General features: G+C 38.5%; 2 protein-coding genes across 6 annotated transcripts in view; one reads left to right on the top strand and one right to left on the bottom strand.

Annotated features, from left to right (window-relative positions):
- LOC119891574 (dematin-like) overlaps positions 1–11,537 on the top strand; it is a 37,058-nt gene extending 25,521 nt beyond the window's left edge. For 4 of the 5 annotated variants that reach the window (XM_038703329.1, XM_038703332.1, XM_038703331.1 and 1 more), the window contains 7 exons: positions 158–267; positions 1,943–2,048; positions 3,260–3,442; positions 4,069–4,076; positions 4,165–4,221; positions 5,564–5,644; positions 5,758–11,537. In XM_038703329.1, the coding sequence (XP_038559257.1) occupies positions 158–267; positions 1,943–2,048; positions 3,260–3,442; positions 4,069–4,076; positions 4,165–4,221; positions 5,564–5,644; positions 5,758–5,871 (659 nt within the window). In that variant the 3' untranslated portion in view covers positions 5,872–11,537. The remainder of the gene's footprint in view (positions 1–157; positions 268–1,942; positions 2,049–3,259; positions 3,443–4,068; positions 4,077–4,164; positions 4,222–5,563; positions 5,645–5,757) is intronic. The other variant, XM_038703334.1, reaches the window with a different exon arrangement.
- LOC119891530 (scavenger receptor cysteine-rich type 1 protein M160-like) overlaps positions 1–14,235 on the bottom strand; it is a 667,824-nt gene that overhangs the window by 155,317 nt on the left and 498,272 nt on the right. The window lies entirely within an intron of this gene.

Genomic DNA, 14,235 nt, shown 5'->3' with positions numbered 1-14,235 from the left:
CTGCCCTTGTTTCCTGTTCTCTTCTATCCTTGTTTCCTCTCCTCTGCCCTTGTTTCCTGTTCTCTTCTATCCTTGTTTCCTCTCCTCTGCCCTTGTTTCCTGTTCTCTTCTATCCTTGTTTCCTCTCCTCTGTCTTTGTTTCCTTTCCTCTCTGTAGAGAAGGAGTGGAGGAAGAAGGAGCAGAGAGATGAAGACGAGGAGGAGGATGGCGAGCTGGATGATGAGCTGTGGGGACTCAGAGCGCTTCAGAAACAGGAACTGAACAAGGTGAAGGAGGCGATAATAAGTCTGTGTCTCACTCTGCGTCTCACTCTACGTCTCACTCTGCATCTCACTCTGCGTCTCACTCTGCGTCTCACTCTACGTCTCACTCTGCATCTCACTCTACGTCTCACTCTACGTCTCACTCTGCATCTCACTCTGCGTCTCACTCTGCGTCTCACTCTACGTCTCACTCTACGTCTCACTCTGCATCTCACTCTGCGTCTCACTCTGCATCTCACTCTGCGTCTCACTCTGCGTCTCACTCAGTATCTCACTCTGCGTCTCACCCAGTATCTCACTCTAAGTCTCACTCAGTATCTCACTCTGCGTCTCACTCAGTATCTCACTCTGCGTCTCACTCAGTATCTCACTCTGCATCTCACTCTGCGTCTCACTCTGCATCTCACTCTGCGTCTCACTCTGCGTCTCACTCTGCATCTCACTCTGCGTCTCACTCAGTATCTCACTCTGCGTCTCACTCTGCGTCTCACTCAGTATCTCACTCTGCGTCTCACCCAGTATCTCACTCTAAGTCTCACTCAGTATCTCACTCTGCGTCTCACTCAGTATCTCACTCTGCGTCTCACTCTGCGTCTCACTCTGCGTCTCACTCAGTATCTCACTCTGCGTCTCACTCTGCATCTCACTCAGTTTCTCACTCTGCGTCTCACTCTGCGTCTCACTCTGCGTCTCACTCTGCGTCTCACTCAGTATCTCACTCTGCGTCTCACTCTGCATCTCACTCAGTTTCTCACTCTGCGTCTCACTCTGCGTCTCACTCTACGTCTCACTCTACGTCTCACTCTGCATCTCACTCTGCGTCTCACTCTGCGTCTCACTCAGTATCTCACTCTACGTCTCACTCTGCGTCTCACTCAGTATCTCACTCTGCGTCTCACTCAGTATCTCACTCTGCGTCTCACTCTGCGTCTCACTCTGCGTCTCACTCAGTATCTCACTCTGCGTCTCACTCTGCGTCTCACTCAGTATCTCACTCTGCGTCTCACTCTACGTCTCACTCTGCGTCTCACTCAGTATCTCACTCTGCGTCTCACTCTACGTCTCACTCTGCGTCTCACTCAGTATCTCACTCTGCGTCTCACTCAGTATCTCACTCTGCGTCTCACTCTACGTCTCACTCTGCGTCTCACTCTGCGTCTCACTCTGCGTCTCATTCAGTATCTCACTCTACGTCTCACTCAGTATCTCACTCTACGTCTCACTCTGCGTCTCACTCAGTATCTCACTCTGCGTCTCACTCTGCGTCTCACTCAGTATCTCACTCTGCGTCTCACTCTGCGTCTCACTCTACGTCTCACTCTGCATCTCACTCTGCATCTCACTCTACGTCTCACTCAGAATCTCACTCTGCATCTCACTCTACGTCTCACTCTGCATCTCACTCTGCATCTCACTCTGCGTCTCACTCTACGTCTCACTCTGCATCTCACTCTGCGTCTCACTCTACGTCTCACTCAGTATCTCACTCTACGTCTCACTCTACGTCTCACTATGTGTCTTCCTCTTCTTCTCACTTTTCTTCTCACTTTGTGTCTCACTCAGTATCTCACTCTACGTCATACTCTGCGTCTCACTCTGTGTCTTCCTCTTCTTCTCACTTTTCTTCTCACTTTGTGTCTCACTCTGCGTCTCACTCTGTATCTCCTTCTGTCTTCAGATTCAGTCTAATCTGGGGAAAATCATCCTGAAGGAGGAGCTGGAGAAATCTTCAGCTCCTCTGAGGAGGAAAACTCGCTCGCTACCGGACCGCAGCCATCACACAGGTAACCCTCACCTGCACAGATCCTGGTGGAGGAAGTACTGCTAGACTTTACTTCAGGAAAAGCAGTAATACTGCATTATTAAAATATTCCACTACAAGTCCCTCATACAAAATGTTACTTCAGTGAAAGTACAGAAGTACTATCTTGAAAATAAACCACGGTTCTAAGTAAATTTACTCAAGAAATGTACTCAAATGCAAATTTTAGGTACTTGCACTTTGTTATTAATACATAATTAAGTATTTGAATTGAGCTCCATTTTCACCAGCCAAAACAATTAAGTATTAATATTAACGCATTAATATTTCAATAATTACAATAAATTATTATAGTATATAGTAATCTTAAAATTAGGTAATTCTGCATTATGAGTACTTTAACTTTTGGTACTTTTAGTATATTGTTATGCTAATACTATTGTACTTTTACTTAAGGAAGATTTTGATTGCATGATGTTTTCTACACTATGGTATTACTACTTTTACTGCAGTAAAACATCTGAGTACTATTTCTCCTCTGATGAGTACACACAAACACACACAGCTCTGGTGACACCTAGTGGTCAGGATGATCACAGACAACATAAAGTGACTGAAGCATTACGCCTGGTAATAACTACAGTAACATTTTTCTTTAATAAATGCATCTTTATGTAGTGATTTATCTTTATGAGTAAATGCAGGTTCAAGTTATTTTGACATCTCTGAATACTTTCTTTAAGAGTTAAATTCCTGTATAATAATAATGTGAGTTCCTCGTCAGTAAGTGATCTATCAGTACGTTATCAGCAACATGGGCGTCCCGTTTCATTCATGTTCCTTATCACCGTCACATTCGCTTTATTTCTGCTCTCTGAGGGCGGGTTCACACCTAAAGGTCCGGTTCCTGAATTGAACAAATACGAGGATGATGCATATCTGATCCGGTTTGTGTTCACAAAGGCTAAAACTCAAACAGGCAAATAAAAGCCATGTGGTGGAAATGTCGTTTGAGTATTGGTCATAACAGCTCCAGATTTCTACTACGTTTTCCACTTGGGAAACATCATGTGACACCTGATACTTGCCTACGCTTGTACATGTCGTTTTTGGGAACAGTCATATGTGTCGTTGTACATATATGTTGTTGAGCAGGGTTACTTTCAGAAACGTATATTTGTTCTGAGAAGAGTTTCCCTCCCTTCTCTATTTTATTGACCTCCTCCTCTGCAGGGTCCAACACCTCCAAGTCTGTGTATTTCCCAGCATCCTCTAAGACCGGTCTGTCCAGGGTGAGTACTTCTGAACAGAAACGTCCAATCACAGCAGAGTTCCATGATGACGGCGATGAACGTGTTTCTGTGTGTTTTCAGCTGCAGTCGGCAGAGTTCAGCTCGTCTGACAAAACTCCTGCAGGTACGCAGTCAAGTCATATCAGATACATGTTGTCCTAAATCTGTATATTAACAGTTTTACCCTCTTTTATCTCCACATTATTTATCAATATCTGACATTTACATTTTTTAAAAATCTTTATCAGATGTTTAATCAGCTAAAATCTAAAAATTTGAAGCTTAAAATCAATCAGATTATAATACTCATGTGCAGTTTGGCTAATGAGCAGTGGTAGAGGAAGTACTCAGATCTTTTACTTAAGTAGAAGTATCAATACCACGGTGTATAAGTACTCTATCACAAGTAAAAGTACAGTATTATAATCAAAATGTACTATGTATCAAAAGTCAAAGTACTACGTATGTACATATGTGATATTTTGATCCTACTACTTTTAGCTTAAGTACTCAAGTAAAAATCTGAACGCAGGACATTTACTTGTAACATAGTATTTCTACACTGTTGTACAGATACTTTTACTTAAAGGGCACTCATGAGCTTCACACAAAGTGCTGGAAAGTCAGGGAAACTCCTACTGCTACGTTACAGTAATATTTTTATCAGCTTGATGTTGTTTAGCCGACGTGAAACATCGAGTTGTGAGTAATGTTCTCTGAACTCTCTCTCTCCTCTTTCTCCTCCTGCAGAGCTTCAGGTAAGGGTCTGATTCATTCATGCAAACATTTTCTAATCACTAATAAGTGGCTGTGTTACTGACGTGTTGATGTGATCATGTGTGTCAGAACGGAGACTCCAGGATGGACCGAGGAAACTCCCTCCCCAGCATGCTGGAGCATAAAGTAACAGCACCGTGTTTGTTTTTAATAACAACTGCTACTAATAATTATATTTAAAGGGTCGGTTCACCCAAACTTAAAAAAAAAACACTATTTCTCTCTGCTGTTGACTGGCATTCAGTTAGTTTTGGTTTCATTTGTCCGGGTTTAGAGATATCTTAATGTATTACTCTGGTAAATCCACACAAACACACTTCACTGTGTCAGAGAAGTTTGTAATTTAGGTGAACCGATGCTTTAATTCCACAAAGTAGTAATGTTAATTCAGCTATTTTTGCTTTATGTTATTAATATTAATAGATAGCCTAAGCCCCTCCCCTTCCAGTGGACCACCACGGGATGTTATTTTGGAAAAAATATGTTCGGCAGTCAACAGCGAGAAACGACTGTTTTATCCCGTTTGAATTGTGTCCTGAATTACACATATGGTGTTTATCAGTTTAAAAGATAATTTAAGTCAAGAAAGTCGCAGTTTGTCTGTATATGTAAGTATAAGACTGTGAAAATATGTAAATGCAAAAACCAAAAGTCTCATATGTGTCGTGTAACTGTTTCTCTCAATGACTGAAGCTAAATGTTACTTTAAAGTTTTATGACAATCTGTGACGGTCTTGACTTAAATTGTCTTTTAAACTGATAAACATCATGTGTGTAATTCAGAACACAATTCAAAGTGAATCTGAACATTAGTCGTTTCTGACTACCGTACTTATTTTTTACTGAAATAAGGTCCCATGGGGTGGAAGGGGAGGGACTTAAGCCTGATTTATACTTCTGCGTCGAGTCTACGCACGTAGCCACACATTTATGCTTGGGGTCTGTTTCATTCTGCAAATACACGGCCAAAACGCTAGTTGGCGGTAGCGTTGTAGCGTCCACTGTGTGGAGTTCTGCTGGCCGAGCCGGCTAACTTCCAGTTTAGCCCTCCGCTAACTTGAATGGGGGTAAAATGATAATCGTGCAGCTTTTCTAAACTTTTCAAATGTTATCTAACCAAGTAGATCAATTTCTGAAATAAGTCATTTTGTGGGTATCGTGACGCTAATAAAAACGTACCCACCATTTACAGCAGCTTGTTTGGCTGCTGGTAAAATTGGCTTAAAAGCAGGAGCACTTCCTGTGGGCTCGCAGGAAATGCAATTTTGCCAAGCCAACCAATCACAGTTTTTTCGGTCTGCGTCGCTGCAATGTGTAGTTAAATTTTTTTGGGGAGGTGCACGTCAGGCAACGGTGTAGTGTGCGCGGCTAAGCGTAGGCTTTGACGTGGATTCGAAACAAAAGTTTAAATCAGGCTTTAGGCTCTCTGTTGTAGCTCCTTGTCTGATTGATTTATTGATCTCTGTAGATCTACTCCTATGAGATGCTGGTGGTGACTCACAGAGGGCGGAGCAAGCTGCCCCCAGGCGTGGACAGAACCAGGCTGGAGGTAAAACTGTCGGCTTCACTCACAGTTAGACTAACAGATGTGCTCAGGTAGATGGTATTCACTGAACTCCCTCTCTCTCTCTCTGTGTCTCTGTATGTCTCTCGCCCCTGCAGAGACACCTCTCTCAGGAGGAGTTCTTCAGTGTTTTCGGGATGTCCATCGAGGAGTTCGACCACCTCTCCGTCTGGAAGAGAAACGAACTGAAGAAGAAAGTCTGTCTCTTCTGACGTCGCTGGGGCCGCAGCTCCCACAATCCGCTACTCTTCCTGGATCACTGCAGGATCCCGAAACCGCACGGAAAAAAGATCATTATCAGCACCGCCGCCGCCGCCATCATCACAACAGCTCACTGTTAGTCAGATGCTCAGTGAGACGCCTCAGGCTTCGGGTTTGATGTGATTCACATTGAAGGTTTGAACGCAGTGACTTTTAGATTTCTGCAGGACTACTGTTTGATAAGCTTCAGTTTTTAGATGTCTGTAGAAATGTTTAAATAACAAAACTGCTCAGCGAGCGCAAAGAATCAACCTGCATGTCAAGATGTGGAAGCACAGAGGCAGGTGTGGATAGATCACAAGAAGAAGAATCTTCTTTAATGGTGTCTTTTATCCCAGTTTTGGAAGTTTTTGCCGCTAGTATGAAAACTGAGAGCAGAGCAACTACAGTGGGTTTAAACTGGAAGTGAAGAGGCCCGGTCACACCAGCATTTTTAACAGTTCACACTAAATTAATTTAAGAGAATTCACAGTAAATCCACGTGGATCTTTTTGCTTAGAGTTCAGGTTTTGGTGACCTTTTACAAGCTGAAGTCTCAACAGTCTGGAGCTCAACACACTGCAATGTAAGAACAAATTTAGCATTTAGAAAAAAAGGCAAAAAAAGAATACATTTACAGCAAATGCTGAAGTTGGTTTCTTCATTTGCTTGTGTTTCCTTAAGTTGCAGTTGTGTTTTGAGTTTTTTCAGCCACCGCAGAACCGGAGGTCCAAAAACATGTGCAGTAATCCACGACGAGAGACAACTAATGTTTTGACCCTGTTTGAATTGTTCCCTGAGCTACACACACATGATGTTTGTCAGTTTAAAAATAATTTAAGTCAAGAAGCTCACAGTTTGTTGTAAAACTCTAAAGTAACGTTTAGTTTTGTGTGAAACCATTTAAAAAACGACATCTCTCGTCACACATAATATACGTCACCAACATGTTAGCGCTGTAATGCTAAGCTAACGTTGATTGCTTGGTTGCTAATAGCTAGGTAAGTTAGCTATGTTCCATGCACAGACGTATCTCACCTGATGTGTTTAATCCAACAACTCTTGGTATTTTATCACATCATCTACACATGGAAGCTTTTTGACGTTAGCTTCAGTAATGTTAGCTTCAGTCACGGTAGCTTCAGTAATGTTAGCTTCAGTAACATTAGCTTCAGTACCGTCAGCGTTGGTGACTTTAGCTTCAGTAACGTTATATTAAATTATCTGTTAAACTGACAAACATCGTGTGTGTAATTCAAACAGGATCTAAACATTAGTTGTCTCTCTCCATTGACTAACGTACATATTGTTTCCAAAATAAGGTCCCATGGTGGTCCACGGGAAGCTGAGGCTCTCCATAATTCTCCTCTGCTGGAGTATAAAGATGCATTATGATTTGTATTCCGATGTCACATCATTTTCTCTAGTTAGCTTCTGAGCTGGCTAGCTGACTTGCTACTAGCTAGCAAACTGATAGCTAGCCAACTAGCTTTGCGAGCTGTTTTGGCTGGCATAATGTTAGCCAGGAGTGGATGATTCATCCTTCATCGTGTAATTTTAAAATCACAATATCAATATAACTATATAGGCCTTTATCATGATATTGTAGGTTTTCAGACAAATCAAGGAATTATCACTGGATAAAATAATCTGACAGAAATGTCTTTTGTGTTTTTGGCAACGGCTTATAAAGTTATGTTAAAATCAAGTATTGCCACAAATCAGGTTTTTATTAGTTTACAACCTAAGGTGGCCTAACATACCCAGAGATATTAAAGGGTAGAGATACCTTGTTTTTGACGCTATATGGCAATTATATCCTCAAATCGCCTAATCTTCTGGTGTGACTCGGCACAATGTCGGGACACTTCCTGGTCGGCTCTGTCAGCTTTGTCGTTTGTCTAAGAACTTTTTAAACTGTGAAATAAGAGCAGCCAGAGAAAGACGTGTCCTGTTGACGGCTGCAGGTAAAGAGTCCTCTGGGTTTGTTACTCTCGCAGCAGTAAAATGAAAGTTAATCTTCATAATGTTAAAGCTCAGTTGTTTGGTTGCAGTGGTGGAATTCTCTTCTACTGTTGACCTCACTGAAGGTTTTATGTTAATCCCAGTCACATAGCATTAAATGTTTTCTATATATACGAGATTATACATTAAAGGTCACACCTTCTGTAGGTTAGACTGATGAAGCCTTCCGAAGCTACAGACAGATTTATTTCCATCAGACGTCAGATTAAATCAAGATTAAATATTTTTATTATGGATCTTCCAGCTGCAGTCGGGCTTTAAAACAACATTCCTGCTGACAATGAGTCAAGCTTCAGTACAGATGCTGACTGCAGGAATATACCTGTTAGCGATCTTTCAAAAGGATTGTTCCTGTTGGCTTAGCCAGCTACGATGTCAAAATGACAGCATTTCTTTCCCAGCACCTGAAAGTAAAACAAGGAGACAGTTTGATCACAGTGTGATGTTTAACATCCCGCAGCAAGAAGCTAATACACCGGCTTCGTCACTGAAGATTATCATTTAATATTTTATAAAAGTGTTATAAACAAGCTGCTACTCAGTTCATTTATTTCTTGTATTATTGTCGTCCTCAAAGTCCCAACCTGTAACGGAAACCTAGTTATGTTTTTCTACTGCTTTATTTAACTTTGCAACTTCAGGATGTAAATTCAAATAGCTTTTTAAATTCTGTTTCTTTGAAATGAAAACCTTTTTTTTTTCTTTGCCTGCGTGTGACATCTAAACATTTAATTTACTATTCATTAAGAAATATCTGAGCCCAGTTTGAATCAACTGATTGTGATAAAATGTCAGCATTGATTCTTTTTAGTGATGCAACCTAAGCTAATTTATGCAACTAACCCACTTATTCTAACCCAAACCTGATCTTTTCCTAAACTTAACCAAATTTTTTAAAAGTCTAACCGGATGTTGCATATTTATTACTGTTAACTTGAATGTTGAGACCTATAGCAGCCCATTCCCATGGTGTCAAATATCAATGCCTTGTCACGTCTTTCAGCATCTGGTACCAATGAACATGGCAGCGTCATTGATGCTAAAAGTAGGCCTAGTATAAGTAACATAAAAGTCAGAGTAAAGAGATGGTTGAGGAGGATTGGTGGATCAGAAACCAGACGTTAATCCCGGAGACCAGTGTTTGTTTTCTGTGTGAGACAAAAAGTCAAGTAGTATTGTTGCTTGAACCTAACCAAATTGTTTCACAACTTCACTGGAGCCATACGCGTACAAAAACGACTCTAAAGGGTACCCAGGGCGTACGAAAGCAATACAATCACCTTCAGTTGCTTCGACATCAGACGTCAAAGTCAAAAACTCAACCCCCGCTGGCTGTGATGAAACTGTCTCCTCCTTGGTTTTTCTTTGTAACACAGCAAAAGCCACTGCCCTATTTTATCTAAGTACACCGTGCACACAGATACACAAAAACTATTTTGCAGTGAACAAGAACAATGAAAACCTTAAAACCAGAGCTCAAGAGCAGCAACTCGACTGAACTCTGTGCAGCTCTGGTTTGTCCAATAAGCAGGTTGTAGACATTTTAGCGTCGGCTAGAGTTGCTTCGTGACCAAATGATGTGCAGCTATTTTTTAAACCTACATAGAAGAAGTGGCATGTTTGTTATTTCAAACGAAAATGTAAACTCATTTAAAACAAAAAGGTGAATTATATCAATACATGAATGTTGAGAAAAGAGAATGACACATTTTCACCATCAAAGACGACGACGACGGAGGATGAAAAAGAGACTTTTTGTGGGGGAGGATGGAAAATAGCTGGAGATCTTTACACTGACATTTTTCACCTCCACACCTCGAAGTGAACTGAACTGATGAACATCATCATTAACACACAGACGGTACATCTGTAACACCGTGAGCACACATAGTTATGTATCTAGAAACTATTAATATCCATCAGCATCATATCTGATCTCCACAAACATATGGATAACTTTAATCTATGAAGTTTCACCTTCTTTAACACCTTTAACTAATAAAAAGGAAACACAGAAGTTGATTTAAAACTGAACCTTGATCTGAATGGACAGTTTAAAGGTGCAATATGTACGATTCTATATTATAATAAATCTAATCAATACAGCTAGCTTGGTATAATGACCGTAAACAATTGAGACGATTGTCGACCTCTATCACATTCACAGACTACATTTCCTTTCAGATTCTTTGCACTTGTCAATCAGCTTGTAGCCCCGCCCTAAAGCCTCCCCTGCTTCCTGGTCTCTGTTCCTCTAAATGGGACCATAATTTACTAAATGAACATCATGCTGTGTTGAAGAAGACTTGAAACTAGCGACTGAGACCAGAAACTCATCAGGAAAGTGTTTACTGAGGGAATAAATCAGCTGACAAGTAGAAACATTTTGTCATAGACGTCTATACAATCCAGAGGAGTCGCCCCCTGCTGGCCATTAGAGAGGATGCAGGTTTAAATTACTTCCGGATTGGCTTGACTCGTGAGAGCTGGAGGTTGCTTGGTTTTCTGCCTTTGCTGTTACAACAGTTAAAGCTTGCAAAACTGGCCAACCATTTAAATAATAATGGTAAATGGTAAAATCCAGTGCGCCCCCAATGCGTAAAGTTATTTTCCAGCATAAACCGAGAGCTATTTCAGTTCACTGTCTTGGTCCTGAACACCAAACTGTCAAACACATCCAGAACTTCAGAGGTTTGTTTACAGTCATTATGCCACTGTTGTTGTTGTTGTTGTTGTTGTTGTTGTTGTAGTAATATGTTTTATGGAAGGTAAAATGAGACTCGCAGCACCTTTAAATCAGATTTCAGCAGGTTTACACACAACTTTGTGGAGTCTGTCAGAATGAATTCACTCTCACTGCAAACGCCAAAAACACCGCCGCTACATCCCGCATCACACACACCACCATGTCGGCCTCGCCACCGCACGCTTCCTGTATCTGTGATAAAATTTTTTAAAAAACTGGATGAAGATGTGCGATTTGTCAGTTGGAGTGAGCGAGCATCGGTCACTTTACGTTGAGATGATTTCGTTTTTTTCCTTTCTTTAATTTGATATTTTTTCAAGGAATGACTGACGCTGTTTGATGAGAGGATTTTTGCTTTGTTCTGATTGGTTGTGTGTAGTAAGAAACAGGAAGTTGGTTGCTGTGACTAACACCATGATGACACAAAGATTGTTCCATATTTTGTTCTTTTGTTTTTGTACATTTTAAAAGTGTGTTTTCTTTTTTTAAAATCTAATTATTTTAACACACAGGGCGACGTCGTGAGGGCGTATCACTGTCAGCGTCTGATATTTTAACTGCTGAATGCATGATGTCATGATGATGATGTCGTATTTTTATTAACCTTATATACAGTATATTGAAATGTGCAGTTACAGGTTCCTGAGACAACACAACACGACTGAGGTCAAAGGTCAGACTCGTTGACGGTGACTCACCTGTCCGGCACCGCCCTGCTGCTGTACATACTGAACTACTGAATGACAGTATAATTATTGTTGTTGTTGTTGTTGTTTTCACATCTGGATGCAGGTGATGTAACAGATGAATGGTGACGTGAATGATTAACCATGAGTTACAATAAAGAGCATTTCTATTTGCTTTGAGGAGACTGTGTTAATCTTTGTATTCATCTGAGAAACTACAAAAAGTCTTCATTGTAAACATTGGATTCGCAGAATTTATCTTAAATTCACAAACAAGAGTCTGCAGCTATGCTAACAGCTCTGTGAGGCTGAACTGCAGAGTTAATGCTAATGTTGGCATGCTAACATGATAAGTGAGATACAATCCAATAAAGTGAGATACAACATAATAAAGTAAAATACAATAAAGTGAGATACAATAAAGCGAGATACAATCCAACAAAGTCTATTGTAATGTAGTCTCTATTGTATTTTACTGTTAAATCCAATAAAGTGAGATACAATCCAATAATGTTCAATACAATCAAATAAAGTGAGATACGATCCAATAATGTTCAATACAATCCAATAAAGTCGCTTTATTGTATCGCTTTTAATTAAGTTAGATACAATAAAGTGAGATACAATCCAATAAAGTTAGATACAATACAATTAAGTAAGAGCCAACACAATAAAGTTAGAAACAATAAAGGAAGATACAATCCAATAAAGTTAGATACAATCCAATTAAGTAAGAGCCAACACAATAAAGTTAGAAACAATAAAGGAAGATACAATCCAATAAAGTTAGATACAATCCAATTAAGTAAGAGCCAACACAATAAAGTTAGATAGAATAAAGTGAGATACAATACAATAAAGTTAGATACAATCCAGCAAAGTTAGATACAATCCAGCAAAGTTAGATACAATAAAGTGAGATACAATCCAATAAAGTTAGATACAATCCAGTAAAGTTAGATACAATAAAGTGAGATACAATCCAATAAAGTTAGATACAATCCAGTAAAGTTAGATACAATAAAGTGAGATACAATCCAATAAAGTTAGATACAATCCAGTAAAGTTAGATACAATAAAGTGAGATACAATCCAATAAAGTTAGATACAATCCAGTAAAGTTAGACACAATAAAGTGAGATACAATCCAATAAAGTTAGATACAGTACAATTAAGTAAGAGCCAACACAATAAAGTTAGAAACAATAAAGGAAGATACAATCCAATAAAGTTAGATACAATCCAATTAAGTAAGAGCCAACACAATAAAGTTAGATAGAATAAAGTGAGATACAATACAATAAAGTTAGACACAATCCAGCAAAGTTAGATACAATAAAGTGAGATACAATCCAATAAAGTTAGATACAATCCAGTAAAGTTAGATACAATAAAGTGAGATACAATCCAATAAAGTTAGATACAATAAAGTGAGATACAATCCAATAATGTTCAATACAATCACATAAAGTGAGATACAATCCAATAATGTTCAATACAATAAAGTGAGATACAATCCAATAAATTGAGATACAATAAAGCGTAAAGTGAGATACAATAAAGCAAGATACAATCCAATAAAGTGAGATACAAATAAGTGAGATACAATCGAATAATGTTAAATCCAATAAAGTGAGATACAATCCAATAATATTCAAAACAATCAAATAAAGTGTGATACGATCCAATAAAGTTAGAAACAATACAGTTAGATACAATACAATTAAGTAAGATCCAACACAATAAAGTTAGATACAATAAAGTGAGATACAATACAATAAAGCGAGATACAATCCAACAAAGTTTATTGTAATGTAGTCTCTATTGTATTTTACTGTTAAATCCAATAAAGTGAGATACAATCCAATAATGTTCAATACAATCAAATAAAGTGAGATACGATCCAATAATGTTCAATCCAATCCAATAAAGTTGCTTTATTGTATCGCTTTTAATTAAGTTAGATACAATAAAGTGAGATACAATCGAAAAAGTTAGATACAATAGATACAATACAATTAAGTAAGAGCCAACACAATAAAGTTAGATACAATAAAGGAAGATACAATCCAATAAAGTTAGATACAATACAGTTAAGTAAGAGCCAACACAATAATGTTAGATACAATAAAGTGAGATACAATACAATAAAGTTAGATACAATCCAATAATGTTCAATACAATAAAGTGAGATACAATACAATAAAGTTAGATACAATCCAATAATGTTCAATACAATAAAGTGAGATACAATACAATAAAGTGAGATACAATAAAGCGTAAAGTGAGATACAATAAAGCAAGATACAATTCAATAAAGTGAGATACAAATAAGTGAGATACAATCGAATAATGTTAAATCCAATAAAGTGAGATACAATCCAATAATATTCAATACAATCAAATAAAGTGTGATACGATCCAATAAAGTTAGAAACAATAAAGTGAGATACGATCCAATAACGTTAGATACAATAAAGTCAGATACAATCCAATAAAGTTAGATACAATACAATGAAGTAAGATCCAACACAATAAAGTTAGATACATTAAAGTGAGATACAATCCAATAAAGTTAGATACAATAAAGTGAGATACAATCCAATAAAGTTAGATACAATACAATGAAGTAAGATCCAACACAATAAAGTTAGATACAATAAAGTGAGATACAATAAAGTGAGATACAATCCAATAAAGTGAGATACAATAAAGCGTAAAGTGAGATACAATAAAGCAAAATACAATCCAATAAAGTGAGATACAAATAAGTGAGATACAATCGAATAATGTTAAATCCAATAAAGTGAGATACAATCCAATAATGTTCAATACAATCAAATAAAGTGTGATACGATCCAATAAAGTTAGAAACAATA

Source organism: Micropterus salmoides, unplaced genomic scaffold (genome assembly GCF_014851395.1).
Source record: "Micropterus salmoides isolate LMB-PRFRI ecotype aquatic unplaced genomic scaffold, ASM1485139v1 Ms_hic_scaffold_7, whole genome shotgun sequence".
In the NCBI taxonomy this organism is placed as follows: domain Eukaryota; kingdom Metazoa; phylum Chordata; class Actinopteri; order Centrarchiformes; family Centrarchidae; genus Micropterus; species Micropterus salmoides.
Note: the sequence above shows the minus strand (reverse complement) of the source record. Positions and strands in the feature narration are given on the sequence as shown.